The 23261-nt window shown below is 53.6% G+C and overlaps 1 protein-coding gene across 3 annotated transcripts in view; it reads right to left on the bottom strand.

The window, feature by feature from the left end:
* The window catches only part of LOC109886097 (disks large homolog 4), a 132150-nt gene that overhangs the window by 2632 nt on the left and 106257 nt on the right, over positions 1-23261 (bottom strand). For all 3 annotated transcript variants that reach the window (XM_031791501.1, XM_031791502.1, XM_031791504.1), the window contains 5 exons: positions 7448-7533; positions 5313-5414; positions 1506-1678; positions 1130-1242; positions 127-218 (listed from right to left, as the gene is read on the bottom strand). In XM_031791501.1, coding sequence (XP_031647361.1) covers positions 127-218; positions 1130-1242; positions 1506-1678; positions 5313-5414; positions 7448-7533 — 566 coding nt within the window. The remainder of the gene's footprint in view (positions 1-126; positions 219-1129; positions 1243-1505; positions 1679-5312; positions 5415-7447; positions 7534-23261) is intronic.

Below are 23261 nucleotides of genomic sequence, written 5' to 3'. Positions count from 1 at the left end.
GGTGTGTGTGTGTAACATTAACATGTGTGTATGTGTGTGGTGTGTGTAACATTAACGTGTGTGTGTGTGTGTGTGTGGTGTGTAACATTAACGTGTGTGTGTGTATGTGTGTGGTGTGTGTGTTACCTGAGAAGCATTCTATAAAGTCTTGTTCCAGTTTGACAGCTCTGTCCAGAGCCTTCCTGGCCTGGTCCTCTGTCAGACGCTTGTTCAGGTCACTGTAACACACAGATGTTTCATCACTCATGTTCAGGTCACTGTAACACACAGATGTTTCAACACTCTTGCTCAGGTCACTGTAACACACAGATATTTCATCACTCTTGTTCAGGTCACTGTAACACACAGATATTTCATCACTCATGTTCAGGTCACTGTAACACACAGATATTTCATCACTCATGTTCAGGTCACTGTAACGGACTGATGTTTCATCACTCTTGTTCAGGTCACTGTAACGGACTGATGTTTCAACACTCTTGTTCAGGTCACTGTAACGGACTGATGTTTCAACACTCTTGTTCAGGTCACTGTAACGGACTGATGTTTCAACACTCTTGTTCAGGTCACTGTAACACACAGATGTTTCAACACTCTTGTTCAGGTCACTGTAACGGACTGATGTTTCAACACTCTTGTTCAGGTCACTGTAACGGACTGATGTTTCATGCTAGAATGTAGATCATTTAACTTCAACAGAAAGAAAGGAAGAGTGATTCAACTTGAAGTATTTTAATAATGAATCAGAACTGTTGTTTCCTAGTCCATAGAGACCTCTAGTGTCCAGACTGTAACTGCATAATGCCTGACAGGAAGGAATTAAATTATTCCAAGCTAAATTTAAAAAAGATAACCCCTGAATCTGCTCAACAATTTACAACACACACAGGCACTATTAGATTAACAGATTATTTTCCAGTGATCTTGGTCTGATGAAGAGAACCCACTCCCTCCTATTTACAGTATATTTTCCAGTGATCTTGGTCTGATGAAGAGAACCCACTCCCTCCTACTTACAGTATATTTTCCAGTGATCTTGGTCTGAGGAAGACAACCCACTCCCTCCTACTTACAGTATATTTTCCAGTGATCTTGGTCTGAGGAAGACAACCCACTCCCTCCTACTTACAGTATATTTTCCAGTGATCTTGGTCTGATGAAGACAGCAATAGGATGAAGCTGAGCTGCCTGTAGTCTCCTCACTGCATTAGCTGATACATCTAAGATACAGTGTTTCCCCATCTGCGCAAACACACACCTGGTTAATCAATATATTCTGTACAGTGCAGAACATACACAATAGAATACTTTACACATTAAAGGACCAAATAGTTAAAGGGTCTCTCTCTCACTCACTCACTCGCACACACACACACACACACACACACACACACACACACACACACACACACACACACACACACACACACACACACACACACACACACACACACACACACACACACACACACACACACACACGTACACTCCCTCCCTCCCCTTACCTGCTCTGCGACCATGCGGACACTCTGAACACTGGTTCCATACAGGTGACTGTTGTATTGACCCGCCTCTATGAAGTGATGTGATTGGATGTCCTTCTCCATCTGTTCCCTTGACGACACAAAGTGGTAGTCCCGCCCATCCACCTCATACTCCCTCTGAGGCCGCGTCGTGTCTACACAAACACACACGTTTATGTTACACACACACGTTTATGTTACACACACACACACACACGTTTATGTTACACACACACACGTTTATGTTACACACACACACACACGTTTATGTTACACACACACACACGTTTATGTTACACACACACACACGTTTATGTTACACACACACATTTATGTTACACACACACGTCTATGTTACACACACACACACACACACACACACATTTATGTTACACACACACATTTATGTTACACACATACGTCTATGTTACACACACACACACACACACGTTTATGTTACACACACACACACACACACACGTGTATGTTACACACACACACACACACGTCTATGTTACACACACACACATTTATGTTACACACACACACACGTTTATGTTACACACACACATTTTTGTTACACACACACACACACATTTATGTTACACACACACACACACATTTATGTTACACACACACACACACACACATTTATGTTACACACACGTTTTTTTTACACACACACACACACATTTTTGTTACACACACACATTTATGTTACACACACACACACACATTTATGTTACACACACACACACACATTTATGTTACACACACACACACAAATTTATGTTACACACACACACACACATTTATGTTACACACACACATTTATGTTACACACACACATTTTTGTTACACACACACATTTATGTTACACACACACACACACATTTATGTTACACACACACACACACATTTATGTTACACACACACATTTATGTTACACACACACACACACACATTTATGTTACACACACACATTTATGTTACACACACACACACACACAATTTTTGTTACACACACACATTTATGTTACACACACACATTTATGTTACACACACACACACATTTATGTTACACACACACATTTATGTTACACACACACACACATTTATGTTACACACACACACACATTTATGTTACACACACACACACACGTTTTTGTTACACACACACATTTATGTTACACACACACATTTATGTTGCACACACATACACACATTTATGTTACACACACACACATTTATGTTACACATACACACATTTATGTTACACACACACACATTTATGTTACACACACACACACAGATTTATGTTACACATACACACATTTATGTTACACACACATTTATGTTACACACACACACACACACATTTATGTTACACATACACACATTTATGTTACACACACATACACACATTTATGTTACACACACACACACATTTATGTTACACATACACACATTTATGTTACACACACACACACACACACACATTTATGTTACACACACACACAGTTATGTTACACACACACACACACAGACATTTATGTTACACATACACACATTTATGTTACACATACACACATTTATGTTACACACACACACACACACATTTATGTTACACACACACACATTTATGTTACACACACACACACATTTATGTTACACATACACACATTTATGTTACACACACACACACACATTTATGTTACACACACACACATTTATGTTACACACACACACACACATTTATGTTACACACACACACATTTATGTTACACACACACACATTTATGTTACACACACACACACACACATTTATGTTACACACACACACATTTATGTTACACACACACACACACACACATTTATGTTACACATACACACATTTATGTTACACATACACACATTTATGTTACACACACACACACACATTTATGTTACACACACACACACACATTTATGTTACACACACACACACATTTATGTTACACATACACACATTTATGTTACACACACACACACATTTATGTTACACACACACACACATTTTTGTTACACACACACACACACACACATTATGTTACACACACACACATTTATGTTACACACACACACATTTATGTTACACACACACACACACATTTATGTTACACACACACACATTTATGTTACACACACACACATTTATGTTACACACACACACATTTATGTTACACACACACACACACATTTATGTTACACACACACATTTATGTTACACACACACACACATTTATGTTACACACACACACATTTATGTTACACACACACACACACATTTATGTTACACACACACACATTTATGTTACACACACACACATTTATGTTACACACACACACACACATTTATGTTACACACACACACACACATTTATGTTACACACACACACATTTATGTTACACACACACACACACATTTATGTTACACACACACACACACATTTATGTTACACACACACACACACACATTTATGTTACACACACACACACACACATTTATGTTACACACACACACACATTTATGTTACACACACACACACACATTTATGTTACACATACACGTATATGTTACACACACACACACACACATTTATGTTACACATACACGTATATGTTACACACACACACACACATTTATGTTACACACACACACACACACACATTTATGTTACACACACACACACACACATTTATGTTACACACACACACACACATTTATGTTACACACACACACATTTATGTTACACACACACACACACATTTATGTTACACACACACACACACACACATTTATGTTACACACACACACATTTATGTTACACACACACACACACATTTATGTTACACACACACACATTTATGTTACACACACACATATATGTTACACACACACGGACGGACACTATTTCAGATAACGTTTTGAAGCGTAGTGTAATTGTAAATAGTATATTGTTGATTGTTTATTTGGGACACAAACTATATGATGATCTACTATTAAGATTATCCTACCAACGGGATATTAAAAACTGTAACATCATATGTTTCACCGAGACGTGGCTGAACGACGATACGGACAATATAGAGCTGGCGGGATTTTCCCTGCACCGGCAGAACAGAGACGCTACCTCTGGTAAGACTAGGGGCGGGGGTGTGTGTCTATTTGTCAATAACAGCTGGGGCACGATGTCTAATATTAAAGAAGTCGAGATGTATTGCCCGTCTGAGGTAGAGTACCTTATGATAAGCTGTAGACCACACTATCTACCAAGAGAGTTCTCATCTGTATTATAGTAGTATATAGTAGTACCTATGTGTATATAATGGGTCAATAGTAGTACCTATAGTAGTACCTATGTGTATATAATGGGTCAATAGTAGTACCTAGAAACATATAATGGGTCAATAGTAGTACCTATAGTAGTACCTATGTGTATATAATGGGTCAATAGTAGTACCTATGTGTATATAATGGGTCAATAGTAGTACCTATAGTAGTACCTATGTGTATATAATGGGTCAATAGTAGTACCTATAGTAGTACCTATGTGTATATAATGGGTCAATAGTAGTACCTATGTGTATATAATGGGTCAATAGTAGTACCTATAGTAGTACCTTTGTGTATATAATGGGTCAATAGTAGTACCTATAGTAGTACCTATGTGTATATAATGGGTCAATAGTAGTACCTACATGTATATAGTACCTATAGTAGTACCTATATTTGATAGTAATACTCACGTGGAACACAGGAACCAAACTTGTCAGGAAACTCAGAGAGAAGATCATCATTCACTCTGTCTTTTGTAGGACCCAGTATAATGATAGGCCTCACATAGTGGACTGGAGAGAGAGAGAGAGAGAGAGAGAGAGAGAGAGAGAGAGAGAGAGAGAGAGGTTAGAGGTCACTCTGTCTTTAGTAGGACCAGTATAATGATTGGCCTCACATAGTGGACTGGAGAGAGAGAGAAATAGAGTTATAGCTTTTCTTAATCAGGGACCCAGGGCCTTACTCCCAGGCAAACCCAGGGACTTCCTCCCAGGGACTTCCTCCCAGGGCCTTACTCCCAGGGACCCAGGGCCTTCCTCCCAGGGACCCAGGGCCTTGCTCCCAGGCAAACCCAGGGACTTCCTCCCAGGGACTTCCTCCCAGGGCCTTACTCCCAGGGACCCAGGGACTTCCTCCCAGGAAAACCCAGAGACTTCCTCCCAGTCAAACCCAGGGACTTCCTCGCAGGAACTTCCTCCCAGGCAAACCCAGGGACTTCCTCCCAGGCAAACCAGGGACTTCCTCCCAGGCAACCCCAGGGACTTCCTCCCAGGGCCTTACTCCCAGGGACCCAGGGCCTTACTCCCAGGCAAACCAAGGGACTTCCTCCCAGGCAAACCCAGGGACTTCCTCCCAGGGACCCAGGGCCTTCCTCCCAGGCAAACCCAGGGCCTTCCTCCCAGGGCCTTACTCCCAGGGACCCAGGAACATGAGATGTGTCACGCTGCATGAAGCAAATGGTGGTCACAGCAGATACTGACTGTTTTTTTTAAAGGTCTTTTTAAATGATTATTTAACCTTTATTTAACTAGGCAAGTTAGTAAAGAACAAATTCTTATTTTCAATGATGGTCTAGGAACAGTGGGTTAACTGCCTTGTTCAGTGGCAGAACGACAGATTTTTACCTTGTCAGCTCAGGGATTCGATCTAGAAACCTGCTGGTTACTGGACCAACGCACTAACCACTAGGCTACCTGCTGGTTATTGGCCCAACACTCTAACCACTAGGCTACCTGCTGGTTACTGGCCTAAGACTCTAACCACTAGGCTACCTGCTGGTAACAGGCCAAACACTCTAACCACTACGCTACCTGCTGGTTACTGGCCCAACGCTCTAACCACTAGACTACCTGCTGGTTACTGGCCCAACACTCTAACCACTAGGCTACCTGCCGCCCCAATACAAATGTTTTTTTCACTTAAAATAATTAAATATGTATATTTTCACAGACCCATGCAGTACCACAGCGGATCCCTAGGGGGCAGAGACTTCCTACAGTACCTCAGTGGATCCCTAGGGGGGCAGAGACTCCCTACAGTACCACAGCGGATCCCTAGGGGGACAGAGACTTCCTACAGTGCCTCAGCGGATCCCTAGGGGGGCAGAGACTCCCTACAGTACCTCAGTGGATCCCTAGGGGGGCAGAGACTCCCTACAGTACCTCAGCGGATCCCTAGGGGGGCAGAGACTCCCTACAGTACCTCAGCGGATCCCTAGGGGGGCAGAGACTCCCTACAGTACCTCAGCGGATCCCTAGGGGGGCAGAGACTCCCTATATTACCTCAGCGGATCCCTATGGGGGCAGAGACTTCCAAGGGTACCTCAGCGGATCCCTAGGGGGGCAGAGACTCCCTACAGTACCACAGCGGATCCCTAGGGGGGCAGAGACTCCCTACAGTACCTCAGCGGATCCCTAGGGGGGCAGAGACTCCCTAAGGTACCTCAGCGGATCCCTAGGGGGACAGAGACTTCCTACAGTACCTCAGCGGATCCCTAGGGGGGCAGAGACTCCCTACAGTACCTCAGCAGATCCCTAGGGGGACAGAGACTTCCTACAGTACCTCAGCGGATCCCTAGGGGGGCAGAGACTCCCTACAGTACCTCAGCGGATCCCTAGGGGGGCAGAGACTCCCTACAGTATCTCAGCGGACCCCTAGGGGGCCGCATACCCCCGATTGAATAGCCCAGATTTATAGCATCACTGGTTGTGTCAGAGTGCCATCTTGTGGCCAGATTGGGATACACATCCTCCACTTCAGTTCTACTGGCTGTAACTACCAACATTTCAGACAAATAAAATAATCTGAGGTCACAGGTCAGACCTACCTTCTATCTGTGTAACAGTTTCATAGCTCTGAACAAAGCTGCTGCGGTCCTTATTCTTCATACGAGACCACTCCTTCCTCTCCACCCTGCATAGAGAGACATAGGGCTACATTAACATGGCATAACACTACATACTGCTTCATACGAGACCACTCCTTCCTCTCCACCCTGCATAGAGAGACATAGGGCTACATTAACATGGCACTACATACTGCTTCATTAGAGACCACTCACAGAAACACACAGGAGGGGGTTAACTATATTAACTTAGGTGTTAGGTGTGGTCCCCCTCAGTGTTAGGTCTGGTCCCCCTCAGCGTTAGGTGTGGTCCCCTCAGTGTTAGGTGTGGTCCCCCTCAGCGTTAGGTGTGGTCCCCCTCAGTGTTAGCTGTGGTCCCCCCTCAGTGTTAGGTGTGATCCCCCTCAGTGTTAGGTATGGTCCCCTCAGTGTTAGGAATGGTCCCCTCAATGTTAAGTGTGGTCCCCCTCAGTGTTAGGTGTGGTACCCCTCAGTGTTAGGTGTGGTCCCCCTCAGTGTTAGGTGTCCCCCCCCCCTCAGTGTTAGTTGTGGTCCCCCTCGGAGTTAGGTGTGGTCATCTCAGCGTTAGGTGTGGTCCCCTCAGTGTTAGGTGTGGTCCTCCTCAGTGTTAGGTGTGGTCCCCCTCAGTGTTAGGTGTGGTCCCCCTCAGTGTTAGGTCCCCCCTCAGTGTTAGGTGTGGTCCCCCTCAGTGTTAGGTGTGGTCCCCCTCAGCATTAGGTCTGGTCCCCCTCAGCGTTAGGTGTGGTCCCCCTCAGCGTTAGGTGTGGTCCCCCTCAGTGTTAGGTGTGGTCCCCCTCAGTGTTAGGTGTGGTCCCCCTCAGTGTTAGGTGTGGTCCCCTCAGTGTTAGGTGTGGTCCCCTCAGTGTTAGGTGTGGTCCCCCTCAGCGTTAGGTATGGCCCCCTCAATGTTAAGTGTGGTCCCCCTCAGTGTTAGGTGTGGTACCCCTCAGTGTTAGGTGTGGTCCCCCTCAGTGTTAGGTGTGGTCCCCCTCAGTGTTAGGTCCCCCCTCAGTGTTAGGTGTGGTCCCCCTCAGTGTTAGGTGTGGTCCCCCTCAGCGTTAGGTGTTGTCCCCCTCAGCGTTAGGTGTGGCCCCCCTCAGTGTTAGGTGTGGTCCCCCTCAGTGTTAGGTCCCCCCTCAGTGTTAGGTGTGGTCCCCCTCAGTGTTAGGTGTGGTCCCCCTCAGCGTTAGGTCTGGTCCCCCACAGCGTTAGGTGTGGTCCCCCTCAGCGTTAGGTGTGGTCCCCCTCAGTGTTAGGTGTGGTCCCCCTCAGTGTTAGGTGTGGTCCCCTCAGTGTTAGGTGTGGTCCCCTCAGTGTTAGGTGTGGTCCCCCTCAGCGTTAGGTGTGGTCCCCCTCAGTGTTAGCTGTGGTCCCCCCTCAGTGTTAGGTGTGGTCCCCCTCAGTGTTAGGTATGGTCCCCTCAGTGTTAGGTATGGTCCCCTCAATGTTTAGTGTGGTCCCCCTCAGTGTTAGGTGTGGTACCCCTCAGTGTTAGGTGTGGTCCCCCTCAGTGTTAGGTGTCCCCCCCTTCAGTGTTAGTTGTGGTCCCCCTCGGAGTTAGGTGTGGTCCCCTCAGCGTTAGGTGTGGTCCCCCTCAGTGTTAGGTCTGGTCCCCCTCAGCGTTAGGTGTGGTCCCCTCAGTGTTAGGTGTGGTCCCCCTCAGCGTTAGGTGTGGTCCCCCTCAGTGTTAGCTGTGGTCCCCCCTCAGTGTTAGGTGTGATCCCCCTCAGTGTTAGGTATGGTCCCCTCAGTGTTAGGAATGGTCCCCTCAATGTTAAGTGTGGTCCCCCTCAGTGTTAGGTGTGGTACCCCTCAGTGTTAGGTGTGGTCCCCCTCAGTGTTAGGTGCCCCCCCCCCTCAGTGTTAGTTGTGGTCCCCCTCGGAGTTAGGTGTGGTCATCTCAGCGTTAGGTGTGGTCCCCTCAGTGTTAGGTGTGGTCCTCCTCAGTGTTAGGTGTGGTCCCCCTCAGTGTTAGGTGTGGTCCCCCTCAGTGTTAGGTGTGGTCCCCCTCAGCATTAGGTCTGGTCCCCCTCAGCGTTAGGTGTGGTCCCCCTCAGCGTTAGGTGTGGTCCCCCTCAGTGTTAGGTGTGGTCCCCCTCAGTGTTAGGTGTGGTCCCCCTCAGTGTTAGGTGTGGTCCCCTCAGTGTTAGGTGTGGTCCCCTCAGTGTTAGGTGTGGTCCCCCTCAGCGTTAGGTGTGGTCCCCCTCAGTGTTAGCTGTGGTCCCCCCTCAGTGTTAGGTGTGGTCCCCCTCAGTGTTAGGTATGGTCCCCTCAGTGTTAGGTATGGCCCCCTCAATGTTAAGTGTGGTCCCCCTCAGTGTTAGGTGTGGTACCCCTCAGTGTTAGGTGTGGTACCCCTCAGTGTTAGGTGTGGTCCCCCTCAGTGTTAGGTGTGGTCCCCCTCAGTGTTAGGTCCCCCCTCAGTGTTAGGTGTGGTCCCCCTCAGTGTTAGGTGTGGTCCCCCTCAGTGTTAGGTGTGGTCCCCCTCAGCGTTAGGTGTGGTCCCCCTCAGCATTAGGTGTGGTCCCCCTCAGCGTTAGGTGTGGTCCCCCTCAGTGTTAGGTGTGGTCCCCCTCAGTGTTAGGTCCCCCCTCAGTGTTAGGTGTGGTCCCCCTCAGTGTTAGGTGTGGTCCCCCTCAGCGTTAGGTCTGGTCCCCCACAGCGTTAGGTGTGGTCCCCCTCAGCGTTAGGTGTGGTCCCCCTCAGTGTTAGCTGTGGTCCCCCCTCAGTGTTAGGTGTGATCCCCCTCAGTGTTAGGTATGGTCCCCTCAGTGTTAGGAATGGTCCCCTCAATGTTAAGTGTGGTCCCCCTCAGTGTTAGGTGTGGTACCCCTCAGTGTTAGGTGTGGTCCCCCTCAGTGTTAGGTGCCCCCCCCCCCCTCAGTGTTAGTTGTGGTCCCCCTCGGAGTTAGGTGTGGTCATCTCAGCGTTAGGTGTGGTCCCCTCAGTGTTAGGTGTGGTCCTCCTCAGTGTTAGGTGTGGTCCCCCTCAGTGTTAGGTGTGGTCCCCCTCAGTGTTAGGCCCCCCCTCAGTGTTAGGTGTGGTCCCCCTCAGTGTTAGGTGTGGTCCCCCTCAGCATTAGGTCTGGTCCCCCTCAGCGTTAGGTGTGGTCCCCCTCAGCGTTAGGTGTGGTCCCCCTCAGTGTTAGGTGTGGTCCCCCTCAGTGTTAGGTGTGGTCCCCCTCAGTGTTAGGTGTGGTCCCCTCAGTGTTAGGTGTGGTCCCCTCAGTGTTAGGTGTGGTCCCCCTCAGCGTTAGGTGTGGTCCCCCTCAGTGTTAGCTGTGGTCCCCCCTCAGTGTTAGGTGTGGTCCCCCTCAGTGTTAGGTATGGTCCCCTCAGTGTTAGGTATGGCCCCCTCAATGTTAAGTGTGGTCCCCCTCAGTGTTAGGTGTGGTACCCCTCAGTGTTAGGTGTGGTACCCCTCAGTGTTAGGTGTGGCCCCCCTCAGTGTTAGGTGTGGTCCCCCTCAGTGTTAGGTCCCCCCTCAGTGTTAGGTGTGGTCCCCCTCAGTGTTAGGTGTGGTCCCCCTCAGCGTTAGGTGTGGTCCCCCTCAGCATTAGGTGTGGTCCCCCTCAGCGTTAGGTGTGGTCCCCCTCAGTGTTAGGTGTGGTCCCCCTCAGTGTTAGGTCCCCCCTCAGTGTTAGGTGTGGTCCCCCTCAGTGTTAGGTGTGGTCCCCCTCAGCGTTAGGTCTGGTCCCCCACAGCGTTAGGTGTGGTCCCCCTCAGCGTTAGGTGTGGTCCCCCTCAGTGTTAGCTGTGGTCCCCCCTCAGTGTTAGGTGTGATCCCCCTCAGTGTTAGGTATGGTCCCCTCAGTGTTAGGAATGGTCCCCTCAATGTTAAGTGTGGTCCCCCTCAGTGTTAGGTGTGGTACCCCTCAGTGTTAGGTGTGGTCCCCCTCAGTGTTAGGTGCCCCCCCCCCCTCAGTGTTAGTTGTGGTCCCCCTCGGAGTTAGGTGTGGTCATCTCAGCGTTAGGTGTGGTCCCCTCAGTGTTAGGTGTGGTCCTCCTCAGTGTTAGGTGTGGTCCCCCTCAGTGTTAGGTGTGGTCCCCCTCAGTGTTAGGCCCCCCCTCAGTGTTAGGTGTGGTCCCCCTCAGTGTTAGGTGTGGTCCCCCTCAGCATTAGGTCTGGTCCCCCTCAGCGTTAGGTGTGGTCCCCCTCAGCGTTAGGTGTGGTCCCCCTCAGTGTTAGGTGTGGTCCCCCTCAGTGTTAGGTGTGGTCCCCCTCAGTGTTAGGTGTGGTCCCCTCAGTGTTAGGTGTGGTCCCCTCAGTGTTAGGTGTGGTCCCCCTCAGCGTTAGGTGTGGTCCCCCTCAGTGTTAGCTGTGGTCCCCCCTCAGTGTTAGGTGTGGTCCCCCTCAGTGTTAGGTATGGTCCCCTCAGTGTTAGGTATGGCCCCCTCAATGTTAAGTGTGGTCCCCCTCAGTGTTAGGTGTGGTACCCCTCAGTGTTAGGTGTGGTACCCCTCAGTGTTAGGTGTGGTCCCCCTCAGTGTTAGGTGTGGTCCCCCTCAGTGTTAGGTCCCCCCTCAGTGTTAGGTGTGGTCCCCCTCAGTGTTAGGTGTGGTCCCCCTCAGCGTTAGGTGTGGTCCCCCTCAGTGTTAGGTCCCCCCTCAGTGTTAGGTGTGGTCCCCCTCAGTGTTAGGTGTGGTCCCCCTCAGTGTTAGGTCCCCCCTCAGTGTTAGGTGTGGTCCCCCTCAGCGTTAGGTGTGGTCCCCCTCAGTGTTAGGTGTGGTCCCCCTCAGCGTTAGGTGTGGTCCCCCTCAGTGTTAGGTGTGGTCCCCTCAGTGTTAGGTGTGGTCCCCTCAGTGTTAGGTGTGGTCCCCCTCAGCGTTAGGTGTGGTCCCCCTCAGTGTTAGCTGTGGTCCCCCCTCAGTGTTAGCTGTGGTCCCCCTCAGTGTTAGGTATGGTCCCCTCAGTGTTAGGTATGGTCCCCTCAATGTTTAGTGTGGTCCCCCTCAGTGTTAGGTGTGGTACCCCTCAGTGTTAGGTGTGGTCCCCCTCAGTGTTAGGTGTCCCCCCCTTCAGTGTTAGTTGTGGTCCCCCTCGGAGTTAGGTGTGGTCCCCTCAGCGTTAGGTGTGGTCCCCTCGGTGTTAGGTGTGGTCCTCCTCAGTGTTAGGTGTGGTCCCCCTCAGTGTTAGGTGTGGTCCCCCTCAGTGTTATGTCCCCCCTCAGTGTTAGGTGTGGTCCCCTTCAGTGTTAGGTGTGGTCCCCCTCAGCGTTAGGTCTGGTCCCCTTCAGCGTTAGGTGTGGTCCCCCTCAGCATTAGGTGTGGTCCCCCCCAGTGTTAGGTGTGGTCCCCCTCAGTGTTAGGTGTGGTCCCCTCAGTGTTAGGTGTGGTCCCCTCAGTGTTAGGTGTGGTCCCCCTCAGCGTTAGGTGTGGTCCCCCTCAGTGTTAGCTGTGGTCCCCCCTCAGTGTTAGGTGTGGTCCCCCTCAGTGTTAGGTATGGTCCCCTCAGTGTTAGGTATGGCCCCCTCAATGTTAAGTGTGGTCCCCCTCAGTGTTAGGTGTGGTACCCCTCAGTGTTAGGTGTGGTACCCCTCAGTGTTAGGTGTGGTCCCCCTCAGTGTTAGGTGTGGTCCCCCTCAGCGTTAGGTCTGGTCCCCCTCAGCGTTAGGTGTGGTCCCCCTCAGCGTTAGGTGTGGTCCCCCTCAGCGTTAGGTGTGGCCCCCCTCAGTGTTAGCTGTGGTCCCCACTCAGTGTTAGGTGTGGTCCCCCTCAGTGTTAGGTATGGTCCCCTCAGTGTTAGGTATGGTCCCCTCAATGTTAAGTGTGGTCCCCCTCAGTGTTAGGTGTGGTACCCCTCAGTGTTAGGTGTGGTCCCCCTCAGTGTTAGGTGTCCCCCCCTCAGTGTTAGTTGTGGTCCCCCTCGGAGTTAGGTGTGGTCCCCTCAGTGTTAGGTGTGGTCCCCTCAGTGTTAGGTGTTCCCCCCCTCAGTGTTAGGTGTGGTCCATCTCAGTGTTAGGTGTGGTCCCCCTCAGTGTTATGTCCCCCCCCTCGGCCTTAGGTGTGGTCCCCCCAGTGTTAGGTGTCCCCCCCTCAGTGTTAGGTGTGGTCCCCCTCAGTGTTATGTGTCCCCCCCTCGGTGTTAGGTGTGGTCTCCCTCAGCGTTAGGTGTGGTCCCCTCAGCGTTAGGTCCCCCCCTCAGTGTTAGGTTTGGTCCCCCTCAGTGTTAGGTGTGGTCCCCCTCAGTGTTAGGTCTGGTCCTCCTCAGCGTTAGGTGTGGTCCCCCTCAGTGTTAGGTCTGGTCCGCCTCAGCGTTAGGTGTGGTCCCCCTCAGCGTTAGGTGTGGTCCCCCTCAGTGTTAGGTGTCCCCCCTCAGTGTTAGGTCTGGTCCGCCTCAGCGTTAGGTGTGGTCCCCTCAGTGTTAGGTGTGGTCCCCGCAGTGTTAAGTGTGGTCCCCCTCAGTGTTAGGTGTGGTCCCCCTCAGTGTTAGGTGTGGTCCCCCTCAGCGTTAGGTGTCCCCCCTCAGCGTTAGGTGTGGTCCCCCTCAGCGTTAGGTGTGGTCCCCTCAGTGTTAGGTCTGGTCCGCCTCAGCGTTAGGTGTGGTCCCCTCAGTGTTAGGTCTGGTCCCCCTCAGCATTAGGTGTGGTCCACCTCAGTGTTAGGTGTGGTCCCCCTCAGCGTTAGGTGTGGTCCCCTCAGTGTTAGGTGTGGTCCCCCTCAGCGTTAGGTGTGGTCCCCCTCAGTGTTAGGTGTGGTCCCCCTCAGCGTTAGGTCTGGTCCCCCTCAGCGTTAGGTGTGGTCCCCCTCAGCGTTAGGTGTGGTCCCCCTCAGCGTTAGGTGTGGCCCCCCTCAGTGTTAGCTGTGGTCCCCACTCAGTGTTAGGTGTGGTCCCCCTCAGTGTTAGGTATGGTCCCCTCAGTGTTAGGTATGGTCCCCTCAATGTTAAGTGTGGTCCCCCTCAGTGTTAGGTGTGGTACCCCTCAGTGTTAGGTGTGGTCCCCCTCAGTGTTAGGTGTCCCCCCCCTCAGTGTTAGTTGTGGTCCCCCTCGGAGTTAGGTGTGGTCCCCTCAGTGTTAGGTGTGGTCCCCTCAGTGTTAGGTGTTCCCCCCCTCAGTGTTAGGTGTGGTCCATCTCAGTGTTAGGTGTGGTCCCCCTCAGTGTTATGTCCCCCCCCTCGGCCTTAGGTGTGGTCCCCCCAGTGTTAGGTGTCCCCCCCTCAGTGTTAGGTGTGGTCCCCCTCAGTGTTATGTGTCCCCCCCTCGGTGTTAGGTGTGGTCTCCCTCAGCGTTAGGTGTGGTCCCCTCAGCGTTAGGTCCCCCCCTCAGTGTTAGGTTTGGTCCCCCTCAGTGTTAGGTGTGGTCCCCCTCAGTGTTAGGTCTGGTCCTCCTCAGCGTTAGGTGTGGTCCCCCTCAGTGTTAGGTCTGGTCCGCCTCAGCGTTAGGTGTGGTCCTCCTCAGCGTTAGGTGTGGTCCCCCTCAGTGTTAGGTGTCCCCCCTCAGTGTTAGGTCTGGTCCGCCTCAGCGTTAGGTGTGGTCCCCTCAGTGTTAGGTGTGGTCCCCTCAGTGTTAAGTGTGGTCCCCCTCAGTGTTAGGTGTGGTCCCCCTCAGTGTTAGGTGTGGTCCCCCTCAGCGTTAGGTGTCCCCCCTCAGCGTTAGGTGTGGTCCCCCTCAGCGTTAGGTGTGGTCCCCTCAGTGTTAGGTCTGGTCCGCCTCAGCGTTAGGTGTGGTCCCCTCAGTGTTAGGTCTGGTCCCCCTCAGCATTAGGTGTGGTCCCCCTCAGTGTTAGGTGTGGTCCCCCTCAGCGTTAGGTGTGGTCCCCTCAGTGTTAGGTGTGGTCCCCCTCAGCGTTAGGTGTGGTCCCCCTCAGTGTTAGCTGTGGTCCCCCCTCAGTGTTAGGTGTGATCCCCCTCAGTGTTAGGTATGGTCCCCTCAGTGTTAGGAATGGTCCCCTCAATGTTAAGTGTGGTCCCCCTCAGTGTTAGGTGTGGTACCCCTCAGTGTTAGGTGTGGTCCCCCTCAGTGTTAGGTGTCCCCCCCCTCAGTGTTAGTTGTGGTCCCCCTCGGAGTTAGGTGTGGTCATCTCAGCGTTAGGTGTGGTCCCCTCAGTGTTAGGTGTGGTCCTCCTCAGTGTTAGGTGTGGTCCCCCTCAGTGTTAGGTGTGGTCCCCCTCAGTGTTAGGTCCCCCCTCAGTGTTAGGTGTGGTCCCCCTCAGTGTTAGGTGTGGTCCCCCTCAGCATTAGGTCTGGTCCCCCTCAGCGTTAGGTGTGGTCCCCCTCAGCGTTAGGTGTGGTCCCCCTCAGTGTTAGGTGTGGTCCCCCTCAGTGTTAGGTGTGGTCCCCCTCAGTGTTAGGTGTGGTCCCCTCAGTGTTAGGTGTGGTCCCCTCAGTGTTAGGTGTGGTCCCCCTCAGCGTTAGGTATGGCCCCCTCAATGTTAAGTGTGGTCCCCCTCAGTGTTAGGTGTGGTACCCCTCAGTGTTAGGTGTGGTACCCCTCAGTGTTAGGTGTGGTCCCCCTCAGTGTTAGGTCCCCCCTCAGTGTTAGGTGTGGTCCCCCTCAGTGTTAGGTGTGGTCCCCCTCAGCGTTAGGTGTGGTCCCCCTCAGCGTTAGGTGTGGCCCCCCTCAGTGTTAGGTGTGGTCCCCCTCAGTGTTAGGTCCCCCCTCAGTGTTAGGTGTGGTCCCCCTCAGTGTTAGGTGTGGTCCCCCTCAGCGTTAGGTCTGGTCCCCCACAGCGTTAGGTGTGGTCCCCCTCAGCGTTAGGTGTGGTCCCCCTCAGTGTTAGGTGTGGTCCCCCTCAGTGTTAGGTGTGGTCCCCTCAGTGTTAGGTGTGGTCCCCTCAGTGTTAGGTGTGGTCCCCCTCAGCGTTAGGTGTGGTCCCCCTCAGTGTTAGCTGTGGTCCCCCCTCAGTGTTAGGTGTGGTCCCCCTCAGTGTTAGGTATGGTCCCCTCAGTGTTAGGTATGGTCCCCTCAATGTTTAGTGTGGTCCCCCTCAGTGTTAGGTGTGGTACCCCTCAGTGTTAGGTGTGGTCCCCCTCAGTGTTAGGTGTCCCCCCCTTCAGTGTTAGTTGTGGTCCCCCTCGGAGTTAGGTGTGGTCCCCTCAGCGTTAGGTGTGGTCCCCCTCAGTGTTAGGTCTGGTCCCCCTCAGCGTTAGGTGTGGTCCCCTCAGTGTTAGGTGTGGTCCCCCTCAGCGTTAGGTGTGGTCCCCCTCAGTGTTAGCTGTGGTCCCCCCTCAGTGTTAGGTGTGATCCCCCTCAGTGTTAGGTATGGTCCCCTCAGTGTTAGGAATGGTCCCCTCAATGTTAAGTGTGGTCCCCCTCAGTGTTAGGTGTGGTACCCCTCAGTGTTAGGTGTGGTCCCCCTCAGTGTTAGGTGCCCCCCCCCTCAGTGTTAGTTGTGGTCCCCCTCGGAGTTAGGTGTGGTCATCTCAGCGTTAGGTGTGGTCCCCTCAGTGTTAGGTGTGGTCCTCCTCAGTGTCAGGTGTGGTCCCCCTCAGTGTTAGGTGTGGTCCCCCTCAGTGTTAGGCCCCCCCTCAGTGTTAGGTGTGGTCCCCCTCAGTGTTAGGTGTGGTCCCCCTCAGCATTAGGTCTGGTCCCCCTTAGCGTTAGGTGTGGTCCCCCTCAGCGTTAGGTGTGGTCCCCCTCAGTGTTAGGTGTGGTCCCCCTCAGTGTTAGGTGTGGTCCCCCTCAGTGTTAGGTGTGGTCCCCTCAGTGTTAGGTGTGGTCCCCTCAGTGTTAGGTGTGGTCCCCCTCAGCGTTAGGTGTGGTCCCCCTCAGTGTTAGCTGTGGTCCCCCCTCAGTGTTAGGTGTGGTCCCCCTCAGTGTTAGGTGTGGTCCCCCTCAGTGTTAGGTCCCCCCTCAGTGTTAGGTGTGGTCCCCCTCAGTGTTAGGTGTGGTCCCCCTCAGCGTTAGGTGTGGTCCCCCTCAGCATTAGGTGTGGTCCCCCTCAGCGTTAGGTGTGGTCCCCCTCAGTGTTAGGTGTGGTCCCCCTCAGTGTTAGGTCCCCCCTCAGTGTTAGGTGTGGTCCCCCTCAGTGTTAGGTGTGGTCCCCCTCAGCGTTAGGTCTGGTCCCCCACAGCGTTAGGTGTGGTCCCCCTCAGCGTTAGGTGTGGTCCCCCTCAGTGTTAGGTGTGGTCCCCCTCAGTGTTAGGTGTGGTCCCCTCAGTGTTAGGTGTGGTCCCCTCAGTGTTAGGTGTGGTCCCCCTCAGCGTTAGGTGTGGTCCCCCTCAGTGTTAGCTGTGGTCCCCCCTCAGTGTTAGGTGTGGTCCCCCTCAGTGTTAGGTATGGTCCCCTCAGTGTTAGGTATGGTCCCCTCAATGTTTAGTGTGGTCCCCCTCAGTGTTAGGTGTGGTACCCCTCAGTGTTAGGTGTGGTCCCCCTCAGTGTTAGGTGTGGTCCCCCTCAGTGTTAGGTGTGGTCCCCCTCAGTGTTAGGTCCCCCCTCAGTGTTAGGTGTGGTCCCCCTCAGTGTTAGGTGTGGTCCCCCTCAGCGTTAGGTCTGGTCCCCCTCAGCGTTAGGTGTGGTCCCCCTCAGCGTTAGGTGTGGTCCCCCTCAGCGTTAGGTGTGGCCCCCCTCAGTGTTAGCTGTGGTCCCAACTCAGTGTTAGGTGTGGTCCCCCTCAGTGTTAGGTATGGTCCCCTCAGTGTTAGGTATGGTCCCCTCAATGTTAAGTGTGGTCCCCCTCAGTGTTAGGTGTGGTACCCCTCAGTGTTAGGTGTGGTCCCCCTCAGTGTTAGGTGTCCCCCCCCTCAGTGTTAGTTGTGGTCCCCCTCGGAGTTAGGTGTGGTCCCCTCAGTGTTAGGTGTGGTCCCCTCAGTGTTAGGTGTTCCCCCCTCAGTGTTAGGTGTGGTCCATCTCAGTGTTAGGTGTGGTCCCCCTCAGTGTTATGTCCCCCCCCTCGGCCTTAGGTGTGGTCCCCCCAGTGTTAGGTGTCCCCCCCTCAGTGTTAGGTGTGGTCCCCCTCAGTGTTATGTGTCCCCCCCTCTGTGTTAGGTGTGGTCTCCCTCAGCGTTAGGTGTGGTCCCCTCAGCGTTAGGTCCCCCCCTCAGTGTTAGGTTTGGTCCCCCTCAGTGTTAGGTGTGGTCCCCCTCAGTGTTAGGTCTGGTCCTCCTCAGCGTTAGGTGTGGTCCCCCTCAGTGTTAGGTCTGGTCCGCCTCAGCGTTAGGTGTGGTCCCCCTCAGCGTTAGGTGTGGTCCCCCTCAGTGTTAGGTGTCCCCCCTCAGTGTTAGGTCTGGTCCGCCTCAGCGTTAGGTGTGGTCCCCTCAGTGTTAGGTGTGGTCCCCTCAGTGTTAAGTGTGGTCCCCCTCAGTGTTAGGTGTGGTCCCCCTCAGCGTTAGGTGTCCCCCCTCAGCGTTAGGTGTGGTCCCCCTCAGCGTTAGGTGTGGTCCCCTCAGTGTTAGGTCTGGTCCGCCTCAGCGTTAGGTGTGGTCCCCTCAGTGTTAGGTCTGGTCCCCCTCAGCATTAGGTGTGGTCCCTTCAGTGTTAGGTGTCCCCCCCCAGTGTTAGATCTGGTCCCCCTCAGCGTTAGGTGTGGTCCCCTCAGTGTTAGGTCTGGTCCGCCTCAGCGTTAGGTGTGGTCCCCTCAGTGTTAGGTGTGGTCCCCCTCAGTGTTAAGTGCGGTCCCCCTCAGTGTTAGGTGTCCCCCTCAGTGTTAGGTGTGGTCCCCCTCAGCGTTAGGTGTGGTCCCCCTCAGTGTTAGGTGTCCCCCCTCAGTGTTAGGTCTGGTCCCCCTCAGCGTTAAGTGTGTCCCCCTCAGTGTTAGGTGTACCCCCTCAGTGTTAGGTCTGGTCCCCCTCAGCGTTAGGTGTGGTCCCCTCAGTGTTAGGTGTGGTCCCCCTCAGTGTTAAGTGTGGTCTCTCTCAGTGTTAGGTGTCCCCCTCAGTGTTAGGTGTGGTCCCCCTCAGTGTTAGGTCCCCCTCAGCGTTAGGTGTCCCCCCTCAGCGTTAGGTGTGGTCCCCTCAGTGTTAGGTCTGGTCCCCCTCAGTGTTAAGTGTGGTCCCCCTCAGTGTTAGGTGTCCCCCTCAGTGTTAGGTGTACCCCCTCAGCGTTAGGTGTGGTCCCCCTCAGTGTTAGGTGTCCCCCCTCAGTGTTAGGTGTGGTCCCCCTCAGCGTTAGGTGTGGTCCCCCTCAGTGTTAGGTGTCCCCCCTCAGTGCTAGGTCTGGTCCCCCTCAGCGTTAGGTGTGGTCCCCTCAGTGTTAGGTGTGGTCCCCCTCAGTGTTAGGTGTGGTCCCCCTCAGTGTTAGGTGTCCCCCTCAGTGTTAGGTGTCCCCCTTCAGCGTTAGGTGTGGTCCCCCTCAGCATTAGGTGTGGTCCCCTCAGTGTTAGGTCCCCCTCAGCGTTAGGTGTCCCCCTTCAGCGTTAGGTGTGGTCCCCCTCAGCATTAGGTGTGGTCCCCTCAGTGTTAGGTGTCCCCCTCAGTGTTAGGTGTGGTCCCCCTCAGCGTTAGGTGTGGTCCCCCTCAGTGTTAGGTCCCCCTCAGCGTTAGGTGTCCCCCTTCAGCGTTAGGTGTGGTCCCCCTCAGCATTAGGTGTGGTCCCCTCAGTGTTAGGTGTCCCCCTCAGTGTTAGGTGTGGTCCCCCCCAGCGTTAGGTGTGGTCCCCCTCAGTGTTAGGTGTCCCCCCTCAGTGTTAGGTCTGGTCCCCCTCAGCGTTAGGTGTGGTGCCCCTCAGTGTTAGGTGTCCACCCTCAGTGTTAGGTCTGGTCCCCCTCAGCGTTAGGTGTGGTCCCCTCGGTGTTAGGTGTGGTCCCCCTCAGTGTTAAGTGTGGTCCCCCTCAGTGTTAGGTGTCCCCCTCAGTGTTAGGTGTGGTCCCCCTCAGTGTTAGGTCCCCCTCAGCATTAGGTGTCCCCCCTCAGCGTTAGGTGTGGTCCCCCTCAGCGTTAGGTGTGGTCCCCTCAGTGTTAGGTCTGGTGCCCCTCAGCATTAGGTGTGGTCTCCTCAGTGTTAGGTCCCCCCCCTCAGTGTTAGGTCTGGTCCCCCTCAGCATTAGGTGTGGTCCCCTCAGTGTTAGGTGTGGTCCCCCTCAGTGTTAAGTGTGGTCCCCCTCAGTGTTAGGTGTCCCCCTCAGTGTTAGGTGTGGTCCCCCTCAGTGTTAGGTCCCCCTCAGCGTTAGGTCCCCCCCTCAGCATTAGGTGTGGTCCCCCTCAGCGTTAGGTGTGGTCCCCTCAGTGTTAGGTCTGGTCCCCCTCAGCATTAGGTGTGGTCTCCTCAGTGTTAGGTGTCCCCCCTCAGTGTTAGGTCTGGTCCCCCTCAGCGTTAGGTGTGGTCCCCTCAGTGTTAGGTCTGGTCCGCCTCAGCGTTAGGTGTGGTCCCCTCAGTGTTAGGTGTGGTCCCCCTCAGTGTTAAGTGTGGTCCCCCTCAGTGTTAGGTGTCCCCCTCAGTGTTAGGTGTGGTCCCCCTCAGTGTTAGGTCCCCCTCAGCGTTTGGTGTCCCCCCTCAGCATTAGGTGTGGTCCCCCTCAGCGTTAGGTGTGGTCCCCTTCAGTGTTAGGTGTGGTCCCCCTCAGCGTTAGGTCTGGTCCCCTTCAGCGTTAGGTGTGGTCCCCCTCAGCATTAGGTGTGGTCCCCCCCAGTGTTAGGTGTGGTCCCCCTCAGTGTTAGGTGTGGTCCCCTCAGTGTTAGGTGTGGTCTCCTTAGTGTTTGGTGTGGTCCCTCTCAGCGTTAGCTGTGGTCCCCCTCAGTGTTAGCTGTGGTCCCCCCTCAGTGTTAGGTGTGGTCCCCCTCAGTGTTAGGTATGGTCCCCTCAGTGTTAGGTATGGCCCCCTCAATGTTAAGTGTGGTCCCCCTCAGTGTTAGTTGTGGTACCCCTCAGTGTTAGGTGTGGTACCCCTCAGTGTTAGGTGTGGTCCCCCTCAGTGTTAGGTGTGGTCCCCCTCAGTGTTAGGTCCCCCCTCAGTGTTAGGTGTGGTCCCCCTCAGTGTTAGGTGTGGTCCCCCTCAGCGTTAGGTCTGGTCCCCCTCAGCGTTAGGTGTGGTCCCCCTCAGCGTTAGGTGTGGTCCCCCTCAGCGTTAGGTGTGGCCCCCCTCAGTGTTAGCTGTGGTCCCCACTCAGTGTTAGGTGTGGTCCCCCTCAGTGTTAGGTATGGTCCCCTCAGTGTTAGGTATGGTCCCCTCAATGTTAAGTGTGGTCCCCCTCAGTGTTAGGTGTGGTACCCCTCAGTGTTAGGTGTGGTCCCCCTCAGTGTTAGGTGTCCCCCCCCTCAGTGTTAGTTGTGGTCCCCCTCGGAGTTAGGTGTGGTCCCCTCAGTGTTAGGTGTGGTCCCCTCAGTGTTAGGTGTTCCCCCCTCAGTGTTAGGTGTGGTCCATCTCAGTGTTAGGTGTGGTCCCCCTCAGTGTTATGTCCCCCCCCTCAGCCTTAGGTGTGGTCCCCCCAGTGTTAGGTGTCCCCCCCTCAGTGTTAGGTGTGGTCCCCCTCAGTGTTATGTGTCCCCCCCTCTGTGTTAGGTGTGGTCTCCCTCAGCGTTAGGTGTGGTCCCCTCAGCGTTAGGTCCCCCCCTCAGTGTTAGGTTCGGCCCCCCTCAGTGTTAGGTGTGGTCCCCCTCAGTGTTAGGTCTGGTCCTCCTCAGCGTTAGGTGTGGTCCCCCTCAGTGTTAGGTCTGGTCCGCCTCAGCGTTAGGTGTGGTCCCCCTCAGCGTTAGGTGTGGTCCCCCTCAGTGTTAGGTGTCCCCCCTCAGTGTTAGGTCTGGTCCGCCTCAGCGTTAGGTGTGGTCCCCCCAGTGTTAGGTGTGGTCCCCTCAGTGTTAAGTGTGGTCCCCCTCAGTGTTAGGTGTGGTCCCCCTCAGCGTTAGGTGTCCCCCCTCAGCGTTAGGTGTGGTCCCCCTCAGCGTTAGGTGTGGTCCCCTCAGTGTTAGGTCTGGTCCGCCTCAGCGTTAGGTGTGGTCCCCTCAGTGTTAGGTCTGGTCCCCCTCAGCATTAGGTGTGGTCCCTTCAGTGTTAGGTGTCCCCCCTCAGTGTTAGATCTGGTCCCCCTCAGCGTTAGGTGTGGTCCCCTCAGTGTTAGGTCTGGTCCGCCTCAGCGTTAGGTGTGGTCCCCTCAGTGTTAGGTGTGGTCCCCCTCAGTGTTAAGTGCGGTCCCCCTCAGTGTTAGGTGTCCCCCTCAGTGTTAGGTGTGGTCCCCCTCAGCGTTAGGTGTGGTCCCCCTCAGTGTTAGGTGTCCCCCCTCAGTGTTAGGTCTGGTCCCCCTCAGCGTTAGGTGTGTCCCCCTCAGTGTTAGGTGTACCCCCTCAGTGTTAGGTCTGGTCCCCCTCAGCGTTAGGTGTGGTCCCCTCAGTGTTAGGTGTGGTCCCCCTCAGTGTTAAGTGTGGTCTCTCTCAGTGTTAGGTGTCCCCCTCAGTGTTAGGTGTGGTCCCCCTCAGTGTTAGGTCCCCCTCAGCGTTAGGTGTCCCCCCTCAGCGTTAGGTGTGGTCCCCTCAGTGTTAGGTCTGGTCCCCCTCAGTGTTAAGTGTGGTCCCCCTCAGTGTTAGGTGTCCCCCTCAGTGTTAGGTGTGGTCCCCCTCAGCGTTAGGTGTGGTCCCCCTCAGTGTTAGGTGTCCCCCCTCAGTGTTAGGTGTGGTCCCCCTCAGCGTTAGGTGTGGTCCCCCTCAGTGTTAGGTGTCCCCCCTCAGTGCTAGGTCTGGTCCCCCTCAGCGTTAGGTGTGGTCCCCTCAGTGTTAGGTGTGGTCCCCCTCAGTGTTAGGTGTGGTCCCCCTCAGTGTTAGGTGTCCCCCTCAGTGTTAGGTGTCCCCCTTCAGCGTTAGGTGTGGTCCCCCTCAGCATTAGGTGTGGTCCCCTCAGTGTTAGGTCCCCCTCAGCGTTAGGTGTCCCCCTTCAGCGTTAGGTGTGGTCCCCCTCAGCATTAGGTGTGG

The sequence above is a fragment of the Oncorhynchus kisutch genome, linkage group LG16 (genome assembly GCF_002021735.2).
Source record: "Oncorhynchus kisutch isolate 150728-3 linkage group LG16, Okis_V2, whole genome shotgun sequence".
Lineage (NCBI taxonomy): Eukaryota > Metazoa > Chordata > Actinopteri > Salmoniformes > Salmonidae > Oncorhynchus > Oncorhynchus kisutch.
This window is presented reverse-complemented; position numbering and strand designations above follow the sequence as displayed.